This window comes from Oryx dammah, unplaced genomic scaffold, assembly GCF_014754425.2.
Source record: "Oryx dammah isolate SB20612 unplaced genomic scaffold, SCBI_Odam_1.1 HiC_scaffold_3, whole genome shotgun sequence".
Lineage (NCBI taxonomy): Eukaryota > Metazoa > Chordata > Mammalia > Artiodactyla > Bovidae > Oryx > Oryx dammah.
Window position 1 is genome coordinate 68,327,551 of NW_024070187.1, and position 25,777 is coordinate 68,353,327.

Consider the following 25,777-nt stretch of genomic DNA (forward strand, 5'->3'; position numbering starts at 1 on the left):
ACTTTGTGTTTTCTTGCAGTAAACTTCTAAAAGCAAAGAATAAGAAGAAACTGCTAGGGTCTGGTCTTTTATTGAAGGTAGCCGTAGTGAATAAGTTATACATACAGTTTATCAAAAAATTATATTGAAGTTTCTTTTGATCATGTGAGAGGAGATGATTGTTCCATTCTGATTTATTTACTTCTGAAGGAATAAGGACTTGAATTTGATAGGTGTAGTCAAATTAAGAAATCAGCCTTACAGAATCAGAGAGTTAGTTCTTTCTGGAGAAGAGAAGACATGGCTTTGTAGGGTGTAGTTTAATTTTAGAAAGCCTAGAAACCAGGAAGATGAGTTGGAGGAATTACTGTCTGTTCTTGATAAGGACAGTGACTTACAAGTAATACTGTTTTGGTGGCAGTGTATGGTGTAGTTGAATAAAGTCCAAGCTCTTGTCCACTTCTCTACCATTTTGAACTGTAATTATTAGGATTGGTGAGAAGGAGATAGAAGGAAAAAAACTTGCCCAACTTTATTGACATATCCAAATGCCTTCATTGTGCCCAGCCCTGTGCTACAGTAAAACAGTCTTTGTGTTCAGGGAGCTCACTATCTGGGTGATGTGTACATACAAACTGATAACCATATTGTATTGTGAAAGTGTTATATTGGTGTATTGACAAAATACAGTAAGGAGTTCAGAGGCGAGAGTGGGTTATCCTACATTGCAGAGTCTAGAAGGATTCAAATGGGATGTGATGAAAAATGAGTAAGTTTGCATTACTAGGAGAGAGGAGAGTGGAGAAGATTGTAGGCAGAGAAAACAATGTGAACAAAACCAGATAGTGTGAAAGAAGAGTTGAGAATCAATGAGAGATAGAGGAGAAGCCTGGGAATGGTAGAAATGATGTGAAAGACTAATGTGCAACTAACCTGCAGACGTATGGATAGGTAGTAGGAAGCCATTTGAAAGTTCTTGGGTATAGAATAGCATAAGCAAATCTGGTTTTCAGAAAAAAGAACTGGTAACCAGGGTGGGCCACAGAGTATAAAGGGGGGAACTGTGAGTCAGAGTCCAGATAGGAAACTTTTGGCTTACTGTACATACGAAATGATCAAGGACTCAGACTGATACTGGGGAATGGACAAAAGAACAGGTTTTTAAAGTTATTTTTATATCTAATATAAAGATTTTTTTTTTTTATCCTTAGTTTTCTGAGGGACAGCCAGTCAGCCTCTTTAAAATAACTTTTAAACTTTTGATTAAGTGAATTTTTAAACATACTAACAAGTAGAGTTGTTGTTTTGTTTGGTCACTAAGTCTGTCAGACTCTTTGGGATTCTCTGGAGTGGGTTGCCATTTCACTGCACAGTGAACCACCAGGTGTTTATTATAGTGTCTCCAGTGATTTATTAATGTTTTAACATTCTTAAAGGCTTTTTGTACACTTCAGTATAAAGTCAATTGAGTATGAAAACAGTTGTACAATTACATAACTAGGAGTGAGGGCAAGAAAGAAGTGACTAGTAAGAATGGGTGATGTGTATAAGAAAAATTGGCCACAGCCTTCTCTCAAATATTAAAGTTTGCGTGTGCACGTCTGCATAGGTCTCCCTCCCACCCCACCCCTCAGCTCTGTGGAAGCATGTGTGAGCTCTGTCACCGTTGTGAATTTCTTAAGATGTGTTGGTCTGTTATCCATTGTACCAAGCATTTATTTGTACCTTCTTAATCTGGAAGTATAAATCCTTCATTTCTGGGGTATTTTCTTGTTATTTTTTTTACTTTGTCTTCATGTGCCTTTTGAACCTCTTACTCAAAAATTGGATCTCCTTATGCTGAATTCCTTTTTCTTTTCCTATCTCTTTGTTTTCCATTATCTGGAGATTTCTTTGGCTTCAGAATGCTTCTATTCACTTTTTTATTTCTACTGTTATGTTTTTGAATATATAAGAAGAGGTTTTTTTTCGGTATTTAACTGTAGTATCGAGTCTTTCTTTTCTTTAAAAAAATTAAAAAAAAAAAGATTTATTTTTATTTTTCACCTGTGGTTGAAACATCTTTGTTGTTGCATGTGGGCTTTCTTTAGTTGCAGCGAGCAGGGCCTACTCTGCTAGTGGTGCGGTGGCTTCTTTTGTTGCAGAGCACCTGCTCTAGGCTCATGGGTTTAATAAATGGCATGTGGGATCTTCCCGGACCAGGGATCAAACCAGGGATCAAACCGGTTTCCCTTGCATTGCAAGGCGGATTCTCAACCCCTGAACCACTAGGGAAGCCCCTAGCATCCTATTCTTACTCATTCATGCAGTGATGCAGTGTTTTTTTCTTCCTTTGTCTCTCAAAATATCTTAATGGTAGATTGACTGTTAGGCTTTCTTTTTGTGCATAGTCTATTTTCTCCAAGTTGATCTTTTAAGTTTGTTGTTTTTGGCTTTTGCCTTTGACTCTTCTCAAGTATTTGTTGATCCCTGGCCATTGTGAACACATGAGAATGTGGGCCACTGAAGAGACGGTTGAGAGGTCTGTGCATACGGGTAGAGCTTGCTGACTGTACACTTGACTGCGGTTAAGCATTTTTCAGTCTCTGATGGCCAGTGTCTTTATCTTTTTGCTTTCTTAGGTTTTTGTTTTTGAAATCTGAGTTTTCAGAGAAGACATTAGTCTCCTGTCTGAGGGCTGATGTTTATACTTGACTGGTTGAAATGTTTTGGGAGCTAGAGTTGTTAGTTCCTGAATCTTTGCAGGTCTTGCTGTGAAAATCAGTATGTCTTTGCTTTCTCATTGCTGACTTAGGATTCAGATTCTTTGGTTTGCTCAGTTACTTTTTTTTCATCTGCTTTCAAAGTCCTGACTTTTGTTGTCTTTGCAATATTTTTGTTCTTGTGAGTTAAAACAAAATTGTAATAATTTGTGTGGTTTTCTACTTTTCTTTTTTCATCTTAACATAAGCTGTTTTCCTAGGTTAATAAAGTTTTTTGATAAATAACACTTTATAAATAGTTGCATAGTCCTTTATTTGGGTGTTTCACAATTTATTTTTAGATATTCTTTTGTAATATTAAGCTTGTAAATAATGCTATAAAGGGCAGTTGAAGGAAATTTTACAAAATAAGTTTTGGCATAATTTGATAATTTAAGTAAATAGCTTCTTAAGGTTATAGAATTCAGTCAACTTTTCTTTGAATACATAAAATCTGACAATTTTTTAATAAAATCAGTCGTGATGTCTTAGAGTTATTTCTTTTTTTATATAGTGTTTTCTTAAAATATTAGATCATGTGGAAAAAGTAATCTCATTATGTTTTGACTAAACAAGTTTTGAGTCTATTAATGCTAATGCAACATTTGAAGATAAGGTGATAATGTTATTGCAAGTTGATTAGGAGGGTTGCTAAAATGGTGAAGATTTTCAGAATTGTTTGAGTATGTTATGAAGAAATTAACAAGAAAAGAAAACTAAGTTAGGAAACAGCAATTTTTACATGTTTAAAAATGTACCATGTCTTCCTGTTACCTTCTCTCACTTTTTCCCGTATTATAAATATTCTAATTTTTACTCTCTTTCCACCACCCCCTACTTCTTTCCAACCCTTCTCCCTTCCTCCTTCCCAGTGTTTTTTTTCTCCTTCCCAATTTTTAATTGAGCATTGTCTGTGCGAGGAAGTTTCTTAGGTTCGAGTGGAAAGGGGAAATAAGCATTTATAGACATAGATTTTGTGGTTTCAGAGATTATCTGGCTTAATGGGAAAGATAACTAGAAAATCATGGCAAAAATTATGTTGTTACAAACTCCAAGCGGGCTTCCCTTGGTGACATTTAAGCTGAGTCCTAAAGCCAGTCAAATAGCAAGTATATTTGAGCACTAACTGCACACCAGGCAATATGTTTAGGCTCTTAGGATATAGTCTTGAGCTGGATGACATCGATGTTTTCCAAGATCCTATGTTATAGTGGCAGCAGGCAGACAGTAAACATAAATAAGAGGACTTTAGATAATGATACAAGTGAGAAATTCTATGAAGAAAATACAAAATAGTAACGTGATAGAGATGACATGATGGAGACTGGGATTGGCCATTTCAAGGAAATATTTGAACAATACTTGAATGATTACAGGGAGGTTGTCATGATGATCTTATAAAGCAAAAAGACCATCTAGTGCAGAAGCAACATTAAGGAGGAACTTACCTGTTAAAAAGAACAAGAAAAAAGGCCATTGTGATTGGTTGTTGTCAAAATAAGTTGGGGAGGTAGGCAGGGTCCATACCAAAGATTGCTTTGACTATACAGAGGATGGGTTTTAGAGAGGTAAGATCAAAGGAAAGAGTCCAGATAATGTAGCAGAACAGTTGAGATGTGGTGATGGGTTTTGACCTGAATTTTAGTAGTGAACATAGTGATAAGTGGTTGAATTTGGTATATATTGTCAAGGTAAAGTTGATATTGGATGTGCATATGTATTGGCTAATTGCTAAGGTTTTGTTTTTGTGTTTACTAAGCAACTCGGTAGATGATAATGCCGTTTACTCATAGGAAGAAGACTTGGAGAGAATCAGATTGGCGGATAGAGGGAAGTCAGTAGCTTTGTTTTGTCCATATGAGTTTGAGATGCTTGTTAGACATGGTAAGAAGCTAGGTGCTCAGGAGAGCACTTGAGACCTTAGTGTCATTTTTGAGTATTCTTCACATCCCCAGGAAGAGCAGCACATTTCTTTGTCTGTGCTCTCATAGGATCTTTTTATCCCATGTATTTTTTTCATAACAGTTACAGTGATCTGATGATTTGTGTGTCTGTATTTTCCCACAGTATGGGATTTTGCTGTATTTCTCTCTGTGGTCCCAGTTTCTGGTACATAGTACCAGAATAATAAATGTTTGACAAATAAATCATGTTTATTTTCCCTGTCACTACATTCTGAATTTTACCTGTCACATGTCTATCAAATCTATTTCTGTCTTTCTGTCTTCATTGTCTAGGTGCTGATCCTCATCATCTCTTATATAATTAGGATTTAGCATTAATATTTTATTTGAAAATGAGTTCCACATAATGTTTATTTGAGAGATAGATGGTTTCTGGAGTTGAATCAGTGGTTTGAATATAGCAGAGTCAAGGTGTCTTGAGTTCTCTTGGCCTTTGCCTCATGGGGAAGGAGAGTGATGCTGAATTTAGACTGAACAGGGGTAGTAGAATTTAAATAGGGCCTAAGAAAGTAGAGATGTTTTTAAGTACAGGTCAGCTTGAACTTTGTTTAGGTTTAGTAAATTAATGATGATTTTAAGATAGGAAGATGAGTATGAAAGCAAAAGAGCATAAAGATTTTCACCAATCTAAAGGAGTATGATTGGACCATACTCAAGGATCTGATAGGAGCACAAAGGATGGGCAAACATGGGAGAAATTATGGAGTTAGGTAGACTACTGGTTTATAACCAAATGTAAAGAGTAAGAGGAAAGATTAAGGAAGCAGATGACTGACTTCAAGCTTCTAGGTGTACTGAATTCTTCAAGGGCTTTCTTGAACTCTGAAACATGGAGTATTAAACAAGTATCTTGGATGTATTTATAGTGAGTGATCTGAGGGAGTTTATGAAAGTCCTTAAGAGTTACAGTTTATTGGACTTGAAGTGACATTAATTTGAACTTTTTAGTAGTTGGAAACATTTTGATCCCACGACCCATGTTTGGTGCCTTCCACTTAATGCTATTCTAAAATAGGTTTAATTTATTATATATTTGGCAACAAAACATTCTTCATATCATTTGAAATAAAACATTATGAATTTATGTAAACATCTTTACTGTATTATCTTTCCGTGTTTCATTAAACAAGCTAATAACCCTTTTTTTTAAGGTACAGCAGGGAAGAACTGGAAATGCAGAGAAGGAAACAGCGCTTCCATCTACAAAAGCGGAGTTTACTTCTCCTCCTTCTTTGTTCAAGACTGGACTTCCACCAAGCAGGTTAGTAAGACAGTGATGATTTAGTTTATTGAAGGTATTGGTTTCCTCACCTTGAGTGCTATATAAAGTATGAAATCTCTGAATGATTCATCAAAAAACTGGAACCTTCTGTTTGGTTTTTAGTACAAAACGAATTCTTTGTGAAAAACTCTTCTGAGTGCTATTTCATCTAAAAAATCTAGGTAAGCAAGGAATGAACCATGGTGTATAGTTATATTTGTATATACAAAGAGACAATAATCTCATATTTGGGAAAGGTGATAACAGTGGTCTTGCTGTTTTCTGTGTATATTGTTCTTTCATAAAGAATTATTGAACATCCTAAGTCTAGAGCAACAGAACTAAAGATGTTTACTGATTTTAGTAAAACATCATAGAAATTTTAGCCTGAGGAATCTTTGAAAATTAAAGCCATTTTTTTTCTTTCCTTGATTTATTGTGATAATACCTAACTTTAAGTTCCATAGAGTACCAATTGTTGGAGGCAAATATTTTGGTAAATGTCCTTTTAACTTAAGCATAACACGTGATTAGCCTGTTACCAGGAAAATAATAAAGGGTAGGCCAAAACTAGGGAAGTTGAATGTCAGCCGGTTAATCTTGGGTTAGATAAATATGACTTAAATCAGTTATTTCTATGAGCCTGAAACAAGACAATAACTCAGTTGTGACTAGTTCTCAGCCAGATCATTTACCTTTTGTGTTACTTATTTCATATACTTTACTGGTTTTGTCATTATGATATTTCATACTGTATGACTATAAGAAGAAAACATGTAGTTTAGCTCTAAAATAAAATTTTAAAACTTTCAGCAGAAATTAAAGGTCATAAAGCCATCTCAGATTTTGACTGTCTTTTCTCAGCTTAACAGTTAAAAGTTGTGGATGTTTCTGAATAAGGTTTTTTAAACTTGATACGATCTCATAAAATGTTTGTATAAGAAGTTATGATAAGTGAGGAATATTAGTTCTTTTAATATATAGTATTATTTTGTTTTTTTTTTTCATATTTTCCATGAGACCAACTTTCATTCTTTGAGTTTGTGGGGGTCTACACTCTAGAATGGTGTAAGAGCTTGGACTCCAGGGCCAGACTTTTGGTTCAGTTTCTGGTTGTATTACTTACAAGCTGTGTGTTCTTGGGTACATCCCCCCCATCTTCTTGTTTTTTCATTTCTTAGTCTGTAAAATGCAGTAATAATATTACAGTAATACCCTCAATGTATATTAAATGGATTAATTTATTAAAGGTGTTTAGAATAGCAGTGTGTACATAATAATTATTTTTAGATGTCATTACCATGATTAAACTAATTGAACTTTTAAAAGTCAATAGCAGTTTTTCTGTATTTTGCCCACTTCTAACTGAAGCACTACCACCCCACCCTGCTTTAAAAATTCAGGTCAAATTATGTAGGACATTGTGCCATTATAAGGGTTTTGACTTTTCCTATACATGAAATATATGGGGACTCTCCATTAGATTTTAAGCAGGGGAATGAAGTAATCTGATTTTGATTTTTAAAGTCTCAATTTAATTGCTTTATTAAGCCAAGATTACAGAGTGATTAAGGGCAGTAATTGGGAGACCAGTTAGGAGGCTGCAGCAGTTATCTAGCAAAGATAATGGTAAATTGGACCAAGGTGGTAGTGGTGCAGATGGTGAGACCTAGTCAGATACTGGATACATTTCAAACATAAAAAGATCATTTATATCTGAGGCAGAAAAGACTATAGGAGAAATTACTTTTGGAGGGAGAATTTCAGAAGTTCAGTTTAGGACATGATAAAATTGAGATGTCTTCTAGACATATGAGTAGAAAATTTTCATGGGAAATGTATAAATGTATCTGGAGGGGAAAGGTATGGAATAGAAGTACAAATTTGGGAATGATCAGTGTTTAAATAGTATTTGTTTGAGTCTGTGAAACTGAATTAGACTGTGAAAGAGTCAAGTATTAATAGAGAAGTAATAAGTGGACAGAGCCTTGAGGCAGTTCCATGCAGGTCAGAAAAATAAGGATGGACCAGTAAGAGGAGACTAGTAAAGATGAATGACTAATGAAATAAGAAGAAAACCCAGTGTACATCTTAAAAAGGATGTATTTCAATGTCGGAGGAATGTCAAATAATACTGAATGACCAGGAATAACGGGACTGGGGCTGACTTTGAGATTTTAGAATGCAAAGATTGTGGTGATTCTGACCAGAATCATTTTAAAGTTGTAAAATGAAGATTTTAGAAAGAATTTTTGGAATAGATTCAGGAGACAACAGGAGGGAAGGAATTACAATGAGACAACTAGGACGAGGGATTAGAATGAACATTTTTTTTTTGAGGTTTTTTGTTTTCCTTTTGAGTGTATCTGGAGGGAAATGTGGGATAATTTTGACAGTATCTAGAGGAAATGTGGGGTTGGGAGGAGATTTTTGTTTGTTTGCTTTTGCCAAAATGGAATTACAACATGTTTTTATAGTTATGAGAATGAGTTACTAGAAGGGAAAATTAATGATGTAAGAAAAGAGAAAGTACCGTTATTAAAGCAATGTCCTTAAGGTCAGAGCTTGTGGATGTAGTGTGCAAGTGAAGGATTTAACCTTAGGGAGAAGCAGAGACCATTTTACTCATTGTAATAGGCGAAAGGAGAGCTTTCCTGGCAGCTCAGTGGTAAAGAATCCTTCTGCCAATGCAGGAGACACAAGTTTTATCCCTGGGTTGGGAAGATCCCCTGGAGTAGGAAACAGCAGCCCACTCCAGTATTCTTGCCTATTAAATCCCATGGGCAGGGGAACCAGGTGAGCTACAGTCCATGGGGTCACAAAAGAGTCAGACACAACCTACAAACTAAACAGCAATAGGAGAAAGGCCAGGATTCAGTGAAGGTGTGGGGGGTGGGGTGAAGGGGGAGTGGTGTGGATAGTTAATGGTGATGGGAACAACTGAAAGTTCTCTTTCTGATTGCTTCAGTTTTTCCCAGCAGCATAGGATACAGACTTATCTGGTAAAAGTGAGAATAATGGAAGGGAGTAGAATATTTGAGAGGAGAGGGATGATATGAAATAGTTATTTAGAGGATGTATGAATAAACTAGGGAAAAGAAGTAGGATTGCTAGGCAGTTACCTGGGGGGAAATACGGGGTCAAGTGAGGGCTTTTTTTCCCCCTAGATGGGAGAAACCACAGCACTTTTATATGCTGATGGGAATAAGTTGGAAGAATGAAAAATCGGTGACACAGGAAGAGAGACTACATTCCAAACTTTTCTTGAGGTTGATGGCAGTGAGTTGGAGTGAGACCAGTCAGCTTGTTCGGGTGTGTCCCTCTTGCCCTTGTCAGGTGTTCGTGTGTTCATGAAGAGTGGCCCGAGTTGGGTTTAGCAGGAGTTGAAGTTTTACCAGACATGTATGACGAAGGGATATAGAGAGGGCAGGGAAGGTGAGAGTGTACTTACGAGCATGATCGTAATGATGAGTCATGGATCCAAGGAGTGATAAAGGGACACTGGTGGATCTGACCCAGTGCAAAGGATGTAAAAAAAATGATTGGAAGAATTAGCTGACTCATCACTAGTACTGAAAAGAGTGGGTAACTACCACCACAGCTTGTAGAAACAAACCCAACATGTCAGTACTGTCACTTTTCGATACAGAGAACAGTATTCATTGCTCATTAGAAAAATCTGTTTTTAGGATTCATCTCCACTTGATCAAAAGGATACTTTTCAGATAACTCACTGTGAAGTATTCCTCTAAATAAATATTTCTTATTCTTATATATGTACAAAGTGTATCTGTTCTATTTTCTGTACTTATGGAAATTAGATGTTTCTGAAAGTAAGCTTCTATTGACTTTAGGGAGAAGACAGTGAATGTCTTTTAAGTCATAATAGAGACTGCATAGCAAGTATTTAGCAGTAATGAGGTGTACTGCTGATGTAGTCACTATTTCTTTTTTTAAAATCTTAGATTATTTTATTAACATATAGGTGACTGATAGAATGTTTGCATAGAAATTATTTTTTAATGGTTCTTTGTACTTTATCAGTAGAAATGTTGAATTTCTGACTTTCTGTACTGCCCAGCAAATTGACATAATTAAATAAAATGTTAATATTGAACATACCAGAATGTTTTGCTTAGTTTTTAAAAGTTTTCATATAGAACAGGAAACAGAATATTACCATTACTACTAGAAGCCCCTGTTGTGCCCCCTCATTTATTGTTTTCATTTTTTAGTATTGACAAAAATTTAGACTTATGAAGAGTTGCAGGAAAAGTATTATACACAGTTCACTCAGATTCACTAATTATTAACTTTTTGCCATGTTTGCTTTATAATTTCTCAGAAATATCTTTTCCTGAACCATTTGAATGCTAATTATAGACATTGTGCCCCTTTTCCTTGACTACTTCAATGTCTATTCCTAAGAACAAGGACATTGTGTTCCATAATTACAGAGAACAGTTATCAAAGCCAGAACATCTAATAATGAATCAGTACTTTAGTATATAACCAATAAATTTTGCTGATTATTGTATTTCAATAATATCTGATAATTCTTTTCTTTCCTCCTGGATTTAGGGTTCAGTCTAATATTACTCATTACAGTTAATTCTTTCGTCTCTATTCTTCTTTCATCTAGGACAGTATGAACATTCTTTGGGTTTGTTGATGTTAACTCTTGGAAGAGTTCTATCTGGTTATTTTGTAAATCATCCTTCAACCTGGTTTTGTCTGATATTTCTGTATTATTAGGTTTAGGTTTTGCTTTTTGGACAGGACTTCTACCTAGGTAATGAATGCTGTGTTCTTCTCATTGAGTTACTCTATAGGTGCTTATGTCAATTTGTCTTATTATTAGTGGTGATAACTTAATTACTTAGTTGTGGTGGTGTCCTTTGGGTTTCTACAAAGTTACTGTATAAATAAGTAACCTGTGAGGAGACTGCATCAATATTCTGTCTTTGAACTTTTCCAAGAATTTTGGTGTTCAGTTATGATTTTTATTTAATCAGTTATTACTTAAAAATAGTTATCATCTGTTATTCTTCTTACATTTTACTTGGCATTCTACTTTAAAAATGAGTTTTCCCACCTCCCTCACTTATTTATTATTAGATGCAATTTTTATTTTATATGCTTGAGAGAGTATGTGTGACATTAATATGGCTTATTAGTTTGTGTGGATACCACACACACTGTAATTCATACTGATTCTCAAATTATTCCAACTTTAGTCTGTGGGAGCTTCTTTAAACCGGCTCCTATGACCTTTTGACATGTCCCCACCATCTCTTTTTTTGATGATTTCTATATTTTCTAAGCTGAGTGCCGAAGAATTGATGCTTTTGAACTGTGGCGTTGGAGAAGACTCTTGAAAGTCCCTTGGACTGCAAGGAGATCCAACCAGTCCATTCTAAAGGAGATCGGTCCTGGGTGTTCTTTGGAAGGAACACCAAAGAACTAAAGCTGAAACTCCAGTACTTTGGCCACCTCATGTATAGGGTTGACTGATTGGAAAAGACTCTGATGCTGGGAGGGATTGGGGGCAGGAGGAGAAGGGGATGACAGAGGATAAGATGGCTGGATGGCATCACTGACTCGATGGATGCGAGTCTGAGTGAACTCCGGGAGTTGGTGATGGACAGGGAGGCCTGGCGTGCTGCAGTTCATGGGGTCGCAGAGAGTCAGACACGACTGAGCCACTGAACTGAACTGATATTTTCTGGTACTCCTAGATGTTTTAGTCTTGTCTTGTACTTTCCCTGCCCCTTCCATAGAAGCAACCAAATTTTGAAGGGATCCTGATGCTTTTTAGTTGGAAACGGTAGTTAGAAACCACAATCTTGGCACTAATTATCTCATTGCTATTGAGGTGTTATAGTCTTTCTAGTCCTTTTCAGCACTCAGCTAGGAAAAATTAAGCATTTTTGATATGAAATTGCCATATGTACATTATTTTTATAAAATTTTAGTCACAAAGTCATGTTTCATTTACTTCCAGTTTGAAACCACAGATCCTACTCCTCTTTCCTTATTTCGTATTGCATCTTCTTATTAATCATTTAAAAGATAATTTGATCCATTGTTTGTTGCTATTCAATATTAGCATTTCTTCTCCACACTTACTAATTTTTTTCTACATGTTCAGAACATTTAACATAGTTCCACAGGCAAGGCTATCTAAAAGTATACTTAAATTAGTTACTCTTTTCACAGCTTTTTCCATTTCTGTCAATAAATAGTTTCATTTCATATAGTTTTTTTCTTCCTGTTTTTTATTATATAAATAAGCAGATGTGTAATTATAAATATATATTTTTCCTGTTGCTTTAAAAGAGTATCTTATTTTTTAAAGGGTTGGCAGGAATGAAGTAGTTAAACACACAAGATAAAATTAGCTTTCTTTAGAATTTTACTTTGAACAACTATAATTATTTTTCAAAAAACCCTGGGTGCTTTTCACTATCTGAAATAAAATTTAGCCCTCTGAGTCAGTCTTTGTTGTTGTTCAGTCACTAAGTTGTGGCTGGCACTTTGCAACCCCATGGACTGCAGCACACCAGACTTTCCTGTCCTTCACTGTCTCCTGGACTTTGCTCAAATTCATGTGTATCGAGTCAGTGATGCCATCCAACCATCTCATCCTCTGTCATCCCCTTCTCCTCCTGCCTTCAATCTTTCCCAGCATCAGAATCTTTCCCAATGAGTTAGCTCTTTGCATCAGGTGGCATCAGAGTATTGGAGCTTCAGCATCAGCCCTTCCAATGAATACTCAGGACTGATTTCCTTTAGGATTGACTGGTTTGGTCTCCTTGCAGTCCAAGGAACTCTCAAAAGAGTCTTCCCTGCACCACAATTTGAAAGTATCAGTTCTTCAGCACTCAGCTTTCTTTATAGTCGAACTCTCACATCTGTACATGACTACTGGAAAATCCATAGCTTTAGCTATATAGACCTATGTTTGCAAAGTGATGTCACTGCTTTTTAATACACTTTCTAGGTTTGTCATAGCTTTCCTTCCAAGGAGCAAGTGTCTTTTAATTTCATGGCTGCAGTCACCATCTGCAATGATTCTGGAGCCCAGGAAAATAAAATCTGTCACTCTTTGCACTTTTTCCGCTTAATATTTGCCATGAAGTGATGACACCAGATGCCATGGTCTTAGTTTTTTGAATGCTGAGTTTTAAGCCAGCTTTCACTGTTTTACCCTCATCCAGAGGCTCTTTGGTTCCTCTTCACTTTCTGCCATTAGGATGGTATCATCTGCATGGCTGAGGTTGTTGATATTTCTCTGGACAGTCTTGATTCCAGGTTGTCATTCATCCAGCCCAGCATTTTGCATGATGTGCTCTGCATGGAGCAGGATGACAATAAACAGCTTTGATGTACTCATTTCCGAATTTTGAACTAGTCCATTCTTCTGTGCCCAGTTCTAACTGTTGCTTCTTGTCCTGCATAGAGCTTCCTCAGGGGACAGGTAAGGTGGTCTGGAATTCCCGTCTCTCAGAATTTTCCACAGTTTGTTGTGATCCACACAGTCAGTGGCTGTAGTGTAGTCAGTGAAGCAGAAGTAGATGTTTTTTTGGAATTGCCTTGCTCTCCCTATGATCCACCAGATGTTGGCAATTTGGCCTGTGGTACCTCTGTCTTTTCTAAACACAGCTTGTACTACTGGAAGTTCTCTCTTCTTGTACTGCTGAAGCCTAACTTGAAGGATTTTGCACATTACCTTGCTAGCATATGAAATGAGTGCAAAACACTCTTTGGCATTGCCCCTCTTTGGATTGGAATGAAAATTGACCTTTTCAGTCTTTAGGACCTTTATAAAATTGGACACCACTGAATCTTTTCGATCTTTATTTCCAACAACAGTGCATAAACCCGCCTTTCTTTTAAGTGGGTCTACCAGGTGTCTTTGGAAATATTATCTCCCTATTATTTCTTTGCTTATTTCTCATATCCATTCTCCATAGAATTTTGGTTTGTGTTCAAAATCTTAAATTTACAAAGCATACAACCTTGGATGGATATTGTAAACTCTTGAGTTTGTAAAACGGGAGTAAGAATTTCTAGACTAAGGGATGTAATGAGAAGCAAGTATGTTAGGGTATGAAAGTACATTGCCAGCACTCATCAGTCTAAGAAATTATACTTTGCTTGACTAGTAATACAAACTAAGAACCTTCCTAATTTATCATTTGAAGTTTTAAACAAGGTGATAGTACATGGGGGTGTATTTTGTGTGTCTTTATTGTTAAATAATTTAAAGTTTTTTTCCTGGACAACTTGATGCTCTATTAGTGTGCTTTTAATTACTTTCACTTACAGACTTAAATATATAAATTATGATCAGATGTTTTGGTCATGGCACCTAAAAGAAAAGTAGAAGGAGGAAACATGTCTAAATTTTATTTCTTCAATTTCTTTTCTTTGGAGGTCTCCATTATATACTCCCTGTGAAAAGTAAGAATTTTCTTGTCAACTTGCTTTGATAAAATTTCTTAAGAGAAAATAAACTTACTCATTCTCAAAAGGGTATTCATCTGAAAGTCAAAAATATTCTGACTTTTCAGTAAATATCCAAATGATAATTGATGCAGACCAAAATATATTATTTATAGCCTTAAAATAGTCTCCAGTTGCATATATTATTTTGATAGGTTATAGAATGACAGCTTGCATATATGACTGTTACTTTAAAGGTATCCTCATTGATATTTTTGCAGATGTGTCATATAATGTTGATCTTAGTTTTTAAATTCATTAATCTATTTTTTATTTTTGTCTGCTCTGGATCCTTGTTACTGTGCGAAGCTTATCTCTAGTTGTGGGCAGCAGGGGTTAGTCTCTAGTTGTGGTGCGCGAGCTTCTCATTGTGTTGGCTTCTCTTGTGGAGTATGGGCTCTAAAGCAAGCAGGCTTCAGTAGTTGTGGCTCATGTGGTTAGTTGCCCCAGGGCATGTGGAATCTTCCTGGACCAGGGATCGAGCCTGTGTCCCCTGCATTGGCAGGTAGATTCTTAACCATGGGAACCAGGGATCTTAGTTTTTAAAGCAGCAGTTCTCCTTGAAGAAACAATAAAAAATTTCAAGAGTTGTTTTGAATGAAGAAAAGTTAGATGTGACAGATGTGGAGTGGTGTTTGAGTCTTCACTTCTAATATTTCTCTGGAACTCAAAATTTAATAGCAGTGTTAATAATATAATTTCTAAATAATAATTAACTTTGTTATTATAGTATATAGAGAAACACTTGGATTTATATTTAACCTGGCCAGCAACATGGAGGGCCTATTTACTGATCCCCAAAGGGCCAGACAGTAGAGCGTTGTGTTCATCATTCTACTATTGATAATGAATCAATAGCCATATTGGTAGAAAGAGAATGACTACTTTCTTAAACTTAGAGCAGTTTCATGACATGGACATTGGATTTGGATATTATATTTGGGTTTGCACTTATGTTAATTTAGGATAGTTTCCTTAAATGTCTAGGCCTCTGTTTCCATGACTGTAAAATGATGGGGCTGGACTATTTTATCTGAAAAAGCCCTTCTAATCCTGAATTATTTATTTTCTGGCTAGTCCCTGGTTTACATGGAAGAGGAGATTTGAGAAATTAGGGAATTTGCCCAGATTCATGACTAAGTAAGAGGCAGAGCCAGGGCAAGAATCCCTGTTTTTTTCACATTCAAATGCTGCAGGTCAGGAAAGTTGACTTTCATAAGCAAAGCCACAGGGATACTTAAAATCATGTATTTTAATGTAACTTTAAACTTTATATTTGTTGCTTTTACTGCTACTGTTTTAGCATCTGAAGTTTCTTTTATATAAATCATTTGACTTATAATTTTTAACTTAGTTTTTCTTTTGATGTCAGTTTATTTCTTGAAATAAATTGGCCATTTTATAAGGAAGATATTAGTTCTTTAATCTGAAAGTGATACATCTCAGTACTTTAGTTCTTTAATCTGAAAGTGATACATCTCAGTACTTAGATTGTATAACTCTCCCCACACTTTGCCTTCTCCCCCCCACAAAAAAAAATGGTTTCGGTAACTTAGAAAACTCCTATTCTGATTTTGTGGTTAATGTCAGGGGGTAGTTATTAGGAATTTTGACACTGTATTTTCAGTGAGTATTTTGTGCTTTTGAAAATTAAAAGTAAAAACTGTAGCTGAAAGCTGCACACACTTTCTTAGAGCAGAAGATAGAAAATGAGATTCCAGCCCTTACAATGAATGTAACTGAGAAATGGGGAGTTATTTTTGAAGCATTCCTTAGGTCTGTATGAGAACAGTTGTACAATGGTTGAAATCCATTTCATAAATTACTGTATTTGGAGACACAGACTTTTCTCACCATGTTACTCTTAATTTATATAGTACTGTGTTTTTGCTTTTTATTAACTCTTGAACCTCACTGTAAAGAATAATACAGTCTAGTATAGAGTCTAGTTTGTTTTGTTCATTCAGATTTGTTACTCTTGTAAAGCCAGTTAGTGAGGAGAATGAAGTTGTTTAATGAACACAGAAAATTAGAATTGGCGTTATAGATGATTGCTATAATCTTATCCCAGTGTTCAGTTTATTTCTGTATTTTGTTTTCATTTTAAATTTTAAACTGTGCTCCTTTTAATTTTATTAGTTGCAAATTCTAAGTTTTTTCCCCATCTATTTGCCGTCAAGTGATGGGAGCAGGTACCATGATCCTAGTTTTCTGAATGTTAAGCTTTAAGCCAACTTTTCACTCTCCTCTTTCACTTTCATCAAGAGGCTCTTCAGTTCTTCACTTTCTGCCATAAGGGTGGTGTCATCTGCATATCTGAGGTTATTGATATTTCTCCCCACAATCTTGATTCCAGCTTGTCCTTCCTCCAGCCCAGCGTTTTTCATGATGTACTCTGCATGTAAGTTAAATAACCAGGGTGACAGTTTACAGCCTTGACGTACTCCTTTTCCTATTTGGAACCAGTCTGTTGTTCCATGTCCAGTTCTAACTCTTGCTTCCTGACCTGCATTCAGGCTTCTCAAGAGGCAGGTCAGGTGGTCTGGTATTCCCATCTCTTTCAGAATTTTCCACAGTTGATTGTGATCTACACAGTCAAAGGCTTTGGCATAGTCAAAGCAGAAAGAGATGTTTTTCTGGAACTTTCTTGCCTTTTCCATGATCCAGCAGATGTTGGCAATTTTATCTCTGGTTCCTCTGCCTTTTCTAAAACCAGCTTGAACATCTGGAAGTTCAAGGTTCATGTGTTGCTGAAGCCTGGCTTGGAGAATTTTGAGCATTACTTTAGTAGCATGTGAGATGAGTACAATTGTGCGGTACTTTGAGCATTCTTTGGCATTTCCTTTCTTTGGGATTGGAATGAAAACTGACCTTTTCCAGTCCTGTGGCCACTGCTGAGTTTTCCAAATTTGCTGGCATATTGAGTGCAGCACTTTCACAGCATCATCTTTCAGGATTTGAAATAGTTCAACTGGAATTCCATCAGCTCCACTAGGTTTGTTCATAATGATGCTTCCTAAGGCTCACTTGACTTCACATTCCAGGATGTCTGGCTCTAGGTGAGTGTGAGTGATCACACCATCATGATTATCTTGGTTGTGAAGATCTTTTTTGTACAGTTCTTCTGTGTATTCTTGCCAGCTCTTCTTAATATCTTCTGCTTCTGTTGAGTTCATACCATTTCTGTCCTTTATCGAACTCATCTTTGCATGAAATGTTCCCTTGTTATCTCTAATTTTCTTGAAGAGATCTCGTCTTTCCCATTCTATTGTTTTCCTCTATTTCTTTGCATTGATCGCTGAGGAAAGCTTTATCTCATCTCTCCTTGCTCTTCTTTGGAACTCTGCATTCAGATGCTTATATCTTTCCTTTTCTCCTTTGCTTTTCGCTTCCCTTCTTTTCACAGCTATTTGTAAGGCCTCCTCAGACAGCCATTTTACTTTTTTGCATTTCTTTTCCACGGGGATGGTCTTGATTCCTGTCTCTTGTACAGTGTCGTGAACCTCCATCCATAGTTCATCAGGCACTCTGTCTATCAGATCTAGTCCCTTAAATCTATTTCTCACTTCCACTGTATAGTCATAAGGGATTTGATTTAGGTCATACCTGAATGGTCTAGTGATATTCCCTACTTTCTTCACTTTAAGTCTGAATTTGACAATAAGGAGTTCATTGTCTGAGTCACAGTCAGCTCTTGATCTTGTTTTTGCTGAGTGTATAGAGCTTCTCCATCTTTGGCTACAAAGAATATAATCAATCTGATTTTGGTGTTGACCATCTAGTGACGTCCATGAATAGAGTCTTCTCTTGGGTTGTTGGAAGAGGGTATTTATGATGACCAATGCGTTCTCTTGGCAAAACTCTATTAGTCTTTGCCCTGCTTCATTCCGCATTCCAAGGCCAAATTCGCCTGTTACTCTGGGTGTGTCTTGACTTCCTACTTTTGCATTCCAGTCCCCTATAATGAAAAGGACATCTTTTGCGGGTGTTAGTTCTAGAAGGTCTTGTAGATCTTCATAGAACCGTTCAACTTCAGCTTCTTCAGCGTTACTGGTTGGGGCATAGACTTGGATTACTGTGATGTTGAATGGTTTGCCTTGGAAACGAACAGAGATCATTCTGTCATTTTTGAGATTGCATCCATGTACTGCATTTCGGACTCTTGTTGACTATGATGGCTACTCCATTCTAAGGGATTGCAGCCATGAAATTAAAAGACACTTACTCCTTGGAAGGAAAGTTATGACCAACTTAACATATTAAAAAGCAGAGACATTACTTTGTCCACAAAGGTCTGTGTCTGTCTAGTCAAGGTTATGGTTTTTCCAGTGGTCATGTATGGATGTGAGACTTGGACTATAAAGAAAGTTGAGTGCTGAAGAATTGGTGCTTTTAACTGTGGTGTTGGAGAAGACTCCTGTGAGTCCCTTGGACTGCAAGTAGATCCAACCAATCCATCCTAAAGGAGATCAGTCCTGGGTGTTCATTGGAAGGACTGATGTTGAAGCTGAAACTCCCAATACTTTGGCCACCAGATGCAAAGAGCTGACTCATTTGAAAAGACCCTGATGCTGGGAAAGATTGAGGGCAGGAGGAAAAGGGGACGACAGAGGATGAGATGGTTGGATGGCATCACCGAGTCAATGGACATGGGTTTGGGTGGACTCCAGGAGTTGGTGATGGACAGGGAGGCCTGGCATGCTGTGGTTCTTGGGGTCGCAGAGTTGGACATGACTGAGTGACTGAACTGAAGATCTGTTTTTAAGCTTTTTTCCAATGTTATAATTCTTTTAAACCAATTCAAACTCTTGTAAGAGGAATAATAAAAATTCCATTACAGTGTAGAATTACTAAAATATTTAAACTTGCTTGGGTTTCTTATAATAGACAAACATAAGACTTTTGAAGTGGATGTTAAATGAGCATTAAATGTAAGATTGACTTCCTCTATTGTTCTTGCACTGCTTACTGTACTGTCTTAATTTGTATACTGAAAAAAATGAGATTTGTATACTGAAAAAAAATGTACCTGTTCTTCAAAGCATTTGAGCACTCTGAATGCATATTGCTATGTTGTATGGCTTGTAAGATTTTATGTGATTGCACATATGAAGGTCTTTATTTTTTTTAATTACCTGTAGAAGCATGTGTTTTCCTATCAGTGATACACTCAAAAAATGCAGCTGAGCTTAAAATATGGTAATCTCTACCCAAAGTGGATCCTGCTGTCCTGTTACAGATTGGTAGATAGTATATTTAGAATCCAGCGCATATTTACCCCATTCTTGTTCTCCCCTCCATCTAAAATGTCCTCCCTTCCCATCTGATATGGCTAAATCCATTTTACATGTCTTCTAAGGCTTTTTCCTAAGTAACTTAAAAAAATGTAATATCAATTTTCATGCAGAATTGTTACAGCCATCTATTCAGATGTATGACCTGAGTTAGATAATCATACCACCAAGTACATCTGTCTTTAATTTGGAAATATAAAATAGTCACATTCTAGGTATTTTCCTAGAGATTTCACTCTTAAAATATCTCCTGCTTTGTTCTTATTAGAATCTCGGTTGTGAGAAAACTACATTCATAGATTTCTGCAAGGATATGTGTTCCATTCCTTCTGTGTTTTTTTTAGAATAGAGGCTCTCAACTTTCTTTGAAGCAGTAAGTCCTTTGAAAATTTGCTGCAAACTGTGGACTCTTGCCTAGAAAATACATGTATATTTATGCACATATTTAAGTTCAGGGACTTCTGGATTTCTCTGTATCCTATGGATGCTAGTTAAGAACTCTTGCTCAGAAGTACAGTTAAATCCTTAGGGTAAGCCTGACCATCGAGAGGGCAGTGTTCTCAAACCACATTGTTTTGCTCCCCTGATTAAACTGCTTTTATTGACTAGTACATTGTTATGCTTCACCCACTACGGAGGAAACTTGAGAAACAGGATGTGAAATTCACTTCCCTTTTGGCTATAGTAATATTGGAAACTTGGTCACTATTTCAGTGTTTTTCAAAGCATGAGATTGCCATCCATTAGTGGAGTATGAGATCAGTTTGGTGGTCTGAGCCACCAAATATTAATTGATTTTAGTTTTTTCCCCCTGTATTATATGTAAATATTAATAAAGGCATATTTGATTTTAATGTTACCATTTTCCTTTATAGTAAGTGTTAGTACTGTTTTATGAAACTTCTATTTTTGTTTTTTATATAATGTATGTGCTGGATTCCTGTGTAAAATATATTTCCTAAATAACTGTTTTGTTTAAAAGCTTAAAAACTACTACAGTCTATCATACTTTCTCTTAAGATGTAATCAAAGGAGAAACTTTTTGTCTTTTTACTGTCTGTGAAATGGGAGAGGTAAAGTGCTGCCTCATAGGATTGTTATGAGGTGTAATATATGTAAAATGCTTAGAACAGTGCTTTCCTAGCACCATAGTAGGGGTTCAGTAAATGCTAGCTGTCATAATTATCAAGAAAAGTAATCTTCAGTGCTAGTGTTTTGTTTTTATCTTAAATGCACACTAGAGACTTTCGTTATTAAGAATGTCCTTTATTTTGGCTGTTAAAAAATAAACTGAGAGATAAATTTGTGGTCAAAGATTAATAACCTTTTGTCTATCTTCCCTTGGTCCCGAGTTCATTACTTCAGATTTTCTGTTGTATCTATATAAGCAGCTCTCATACCCTTTCTGGAATATCAGAGTTATCAAAATATGGCGTTTTAATTTGATTGCATTAAAATTTCAGAGTTGTTTTCATATTCATCTGTGTTAGGAGGAGAGGTAGAGGTTCTTGTGAATATTTACTGCCTGTATTAAACTAGTTGATGAAACAGTAGCTGTCCACCATGGTTAGTTGCTGTCTTTTCACTTTTTACTATGTGATTGAGTCTAATATAGAGAAGAGAATCTTGATACTCCATTAACTGCTATCTGCCTTACTGAACAAGTTTTTAAGTCCAATTAAATCTGTGCTTTGTAGAAATCCAAGTTATAGTAGATCTTCATGGTGAAGCTCTACAAATCTTTTTATACATTAAAATAGAAAGTGGTGCATCAGAAACTTTAAAAATAATATGGTTCAATATTGTTCTCCATAATGTGGCATCAGAATTGATACTTGGTTATTCTATTTTAATATTAAATATTATCAAAGTAAATGTTACTGTGATACATATGTATCTGTTCTAAAATAACAAAATTTCTCATCAGTTTCTAATTCCTAACAGAATTTTTGATTCAGTTGAATCCATTTGTGTGGTAAAAGTGCCTGGGCAAGAAGAGGTTACTATTATGGAAATGCAAGGAATCGCAGTTTCTTAGACTCCCTCTAGCCATATGTGTTTGTTAAGACTAATTTCTCATTTGTATCTTTTTAGAAACATAGTATTTGCCATTTTAAATCTTTAGTGATAGCCTGCTAAGTTACTGCAGTCATGTCTGACTCTTTGCAACCGTATGGACCATATCCCACCAGGCTCCTCTGTCCATGGGATTCTCCAGGCAGAGTACTGGAGTGGCTGCCGTGCCCTCCTCGGCAGGATCTTGCCCACCAAAGGACCAGCTCCTGTGTCGCGTGCGGGCGGATTCTTTACCCCTGAGCCACTGGGGACGCCCGTTTAGTGATAGAGAGATCCATTTAAAGCTGAAAAAGATAATCAGACTTCTCTGACTACACTGAAGATCAAATTTTGTTAAATGAGTACTCCCGTATGGCCCAGAATTTTTGAAAGCACAAATGCTTAGAAATCCATGGTCAAAGTTACATGAATCTTTCCCTTTTGTTACTTTTAACAATTTGGAGGATTTGTAATGCAGGTTGCAAACCCAAACAACTTTGTGAGAATTTATTCATGACAGGAACATTGAAACATGTATAATATCATGTAAGAAACGAATCACCAGTCTAGGTTCGATGCAGGATACAGGATGCTTGGGGCTGGTGCATGGGGATGACCCAGAGAGATGGTATGGGGAGGGAGGTGGGAAGGGGGTTCAGGATTGGCAACTCATGTATACCTGTGGCGGATTCATGTTGATGTATGGCAAAACCAATACAGTATTGTAAAGTAAAAAAAAGTAAAAAAAAAAAAAAAGCAGCTTGAACATCAGAAGAAAAAAATGAGTGGAGTGGGGAGAATCTGGTGATTGAGAACAGAAGAGAATGGAAAAGAAAACAGAGTAGAAATAAGGATTTTTACAATGAAGTCTAGGTACAGTAAATGGTGAAAGAACTCCAGATCTCAGAAAATATATACTTTTATCTGCTGAGATGTTAAAATCTGAGATATGTTTTTATATGGGAGAACGGATGGCATGTGCATTTCATGTGAAATTACAGTGGTCATACTTTATAAGTATTTTAAATTTTAGGGAAAAATTACAGCAGTATTTGTTTTGTCAGAAGTATATGAATTTTCCTAATCCGTGAATGTTAAGATAGTTTCCCAGCTACACTAAAGGATACAAGTGAAGGAAAATCACTTTTGATTTTTGAGATCATGAGGAAACTTGGGGACGTCAGTGACCCAGGCATAAAATCAGTAAGGCTTGAACATTTAAAAAAATATATTGATAGAAATCTTACATGGGCAGGATCAGCAGTTAAAGACATTTCAAATGATATTATAGGCTTTTTATAGGGCTCTCTTTTTCTGAGCATAAAATTATTTATTGGTCATTTCAAGGTTTACTTGAGACATATTTCCACCAATTCTTGCTTTCCAAAAGTCCTAAATTTTTCAAGGGCTGCTGTATCTTGCTGGAAGGCAGCATGGCTCAAGGGAAGGAATCTGAGGCTTTGAAATCAGAAAGACTGAGATGTGTAAATTAGTTTTGCCATTTAGTTATTACTGAGGTCAGTGACATCACTCTAGCTCTAGCTTTATCATGTCTGACTGGTAATATGTTAATTTTCTTTAAGGGTTATTGTGAGGTTTAGGTATAGAATGTAATTGCTCAACAAATAGTAGCCGCTGTTACTAGTCATTTTAAGGAATCTAACTTCATGACTGTGGAAGGATTTATGGTACTTTGTTCTAAAATTTTAAAAGCACAGTTGTTCAGAACTGAAGTACAGATAAAGAGAAGTTCATCTAATTTGCGTCCATTTTTCATTGCCAATGCCTACAAGTGACTTTTGTATTTTATTAACCATATGCATTTTTATAAAGTCCTTAATTACATATATAAATGGCTTTTAATGTTATTTTATTTTTTAAAATTTAACTTGTTAGATTTTCCTATTAAATTTGCAGCATTATTTTGTGATAGACTGTTTTTCCATGTACTCACAAACTTTAATAGTTGTAAATACAGTTGGAGGTGGGCCTGACATTTAAATATTTGAAGCTTTCTAACGGCAATGCAGAACTGGTTCCTTTTTTATTCTTTTCTAATGCTCAGAATAAATTACTAAGAAAAATACTCTTTGTGTCTCAAAATGAGCATTATATATTTTCAGGCCCTTTTGAAGAATTTTAAAATCTGTAATATAACTGTGGTATGTGTTACAGTTATAGTGGCCAATAAATTTTATTTCCATTTGTTTAGTATTTGCTACCTGTTTCAATTCCACAAAGGTAAATTCAGTTGGAGAGTACTGAAAAATAATAAACTTTAAAGAAAACCTTCAAATATACTTAAAAATTAGCATTATGATCATTGTCGGATGTGCTAGTCTTAGCTCATTAATAAAACTTTTTACCTAAGTGAAGTTTTTTTCAAAGTGTGTTGTGATAGTTTTATTTTAAATTACATTGCAAAGGGTTTTGGGCTTTATTTCTCACCTCATATGTATATACTGTCCAAACATCTACTTAGGTGAAACTGAAATGATTCAATTTTTACGTTACAGGAGATTACCTGGGGCAATTGATGTTATTGGTCAGACTATAACTATCAGCCGAGTAGAAGGAAGGCGACGGGCAAATGAAAACAGCAATATACAGGTTTAGTATTTTATGAATTATTATTTTTAAATGAAAGATTATGTCTGTGTTCTGGTTTAATGTATTCAGTCATAGCACTCTCCTATCTATGTGTTAGGTACTTTCGGTGCTTTTAATACGAAGGGGATTTAAAATGTGAATCAATCACTGTAACATAATCACTATGTTATTACAAAAACGGTTCTGTTTAAAATGTATAACCTTTGGCTATTTTTCAGTAAAATTTCTTTTCCTTGCTATGAGTGTGATATATAGACTCATTGGACTGAAAAGGGAAGATATGAGAAAAGTTTAAAGAAGAAAATAAAATCATACATAGTTCTGCCATCTAAAGATAACTACTCTTAACATTTTGATACACCTTTTCCTCAATACTAAGTAAGATTGGGACAGATACAACTACAGTTATATTTTTGTGTATCCATTTTTTTCTGTTTAAAATTATCATTTGCATTTTTCCATATTCTTAACAATTTGATTTAAAATCTCTTCTTGATAGATTTATTCTATGGCTGTACCATAATTTATTTAATGTGACACTTCTGAGAGAAATAGATCTCGTGCTTTTCAGTTAAAAGGATGAAAGGAGATGAGTTATTGGTAGCTTGGATAACTCAAGTTTGAACTTGAGTAACTTAAGATTTTCAGCTATTAATTGACCACACTTTTTCATTATTACTTTTATTTCTCTGAGTACTTTAAAAAATATCCAAAATGTTTTGATTCTTATTACCTTTAATAAATTAATCATATGAATGTTCTTTTTAGCACCTTTAAAGGTAAATTATTCCTAAACTGGAAGACAGTCCTCTTTCTTTCCCCCTACAATTAAAAGGCCATGCTTATTATTAAAATAACTCTGCTTTCTACTTTAAAAAATAGCTTTTCAACATAAGCCTTACAAAAATTACTGTACTTAAATGTAGGAAAAGTTAATGAAAGGAAGGATTATATGTTTAAATGATATGCTTTAGCCAGCAAGGATTTGAAAAGTATAAATATATAACATTATGTTCCTGCTTTTTCTGTTTTTGCCAAACACATTTGCACATTAGAGTCTGTCAGGGATCTTGTAAAAAATTCATATTTCTAGGTGCCACTCTCCTGTAGGTTTGATGCTTGTCTCTTACCTATTCACGAAGATCGGTATTTTGTAAATATTTGCTTATTGAGTATAAACCCTTGTTCTGAAAGTTACAGGGCTCATATGAAGAAGCTTTTTATATATCCAGTTGCCTTTTACTTGCACCCTATTTGATGCATGCCGTACAGCCTCTTACTTTACAACCTGATGATGACAGGCTTTGGTATAATGCATATCTGGTTCTGCTGCCATCTTAGTTTCTTAATTCTGCTATCTGTGAC

At 35.7% G+C, this 25,777-nt stretch overlaps 1 protein-coding gene across 17 annotated transcripts in view; it reads left to right on the forward strand.

Moving 5' to 3' along the window:
• FIP1L1 (factor interacting with PAPOLA and CPSF1) overlaps positions 1-25,777 on the forward strand; it is a 69,420-nt gene that overhangs the window by 13,734 nt on the left and 29,909 nt on the right. For all 17 annotated transcript variants that reach the window (XM_040238206.1, XM_040238210.1, XM_040238201.1 and 14 more), the window contains 2 exons: positions 5,836-5,945; positions 24,319-24,412. In XM_040238206.1, coding sequence (XP_040094140.1) covers positions 5,836-5,945; positions 24,319-24,412 — 204 coding nt within the window. The remainder of the gene's footprint in view (positions 1-5,835; positions 5,946-24,318; positions 24,413-25,777) is intronic.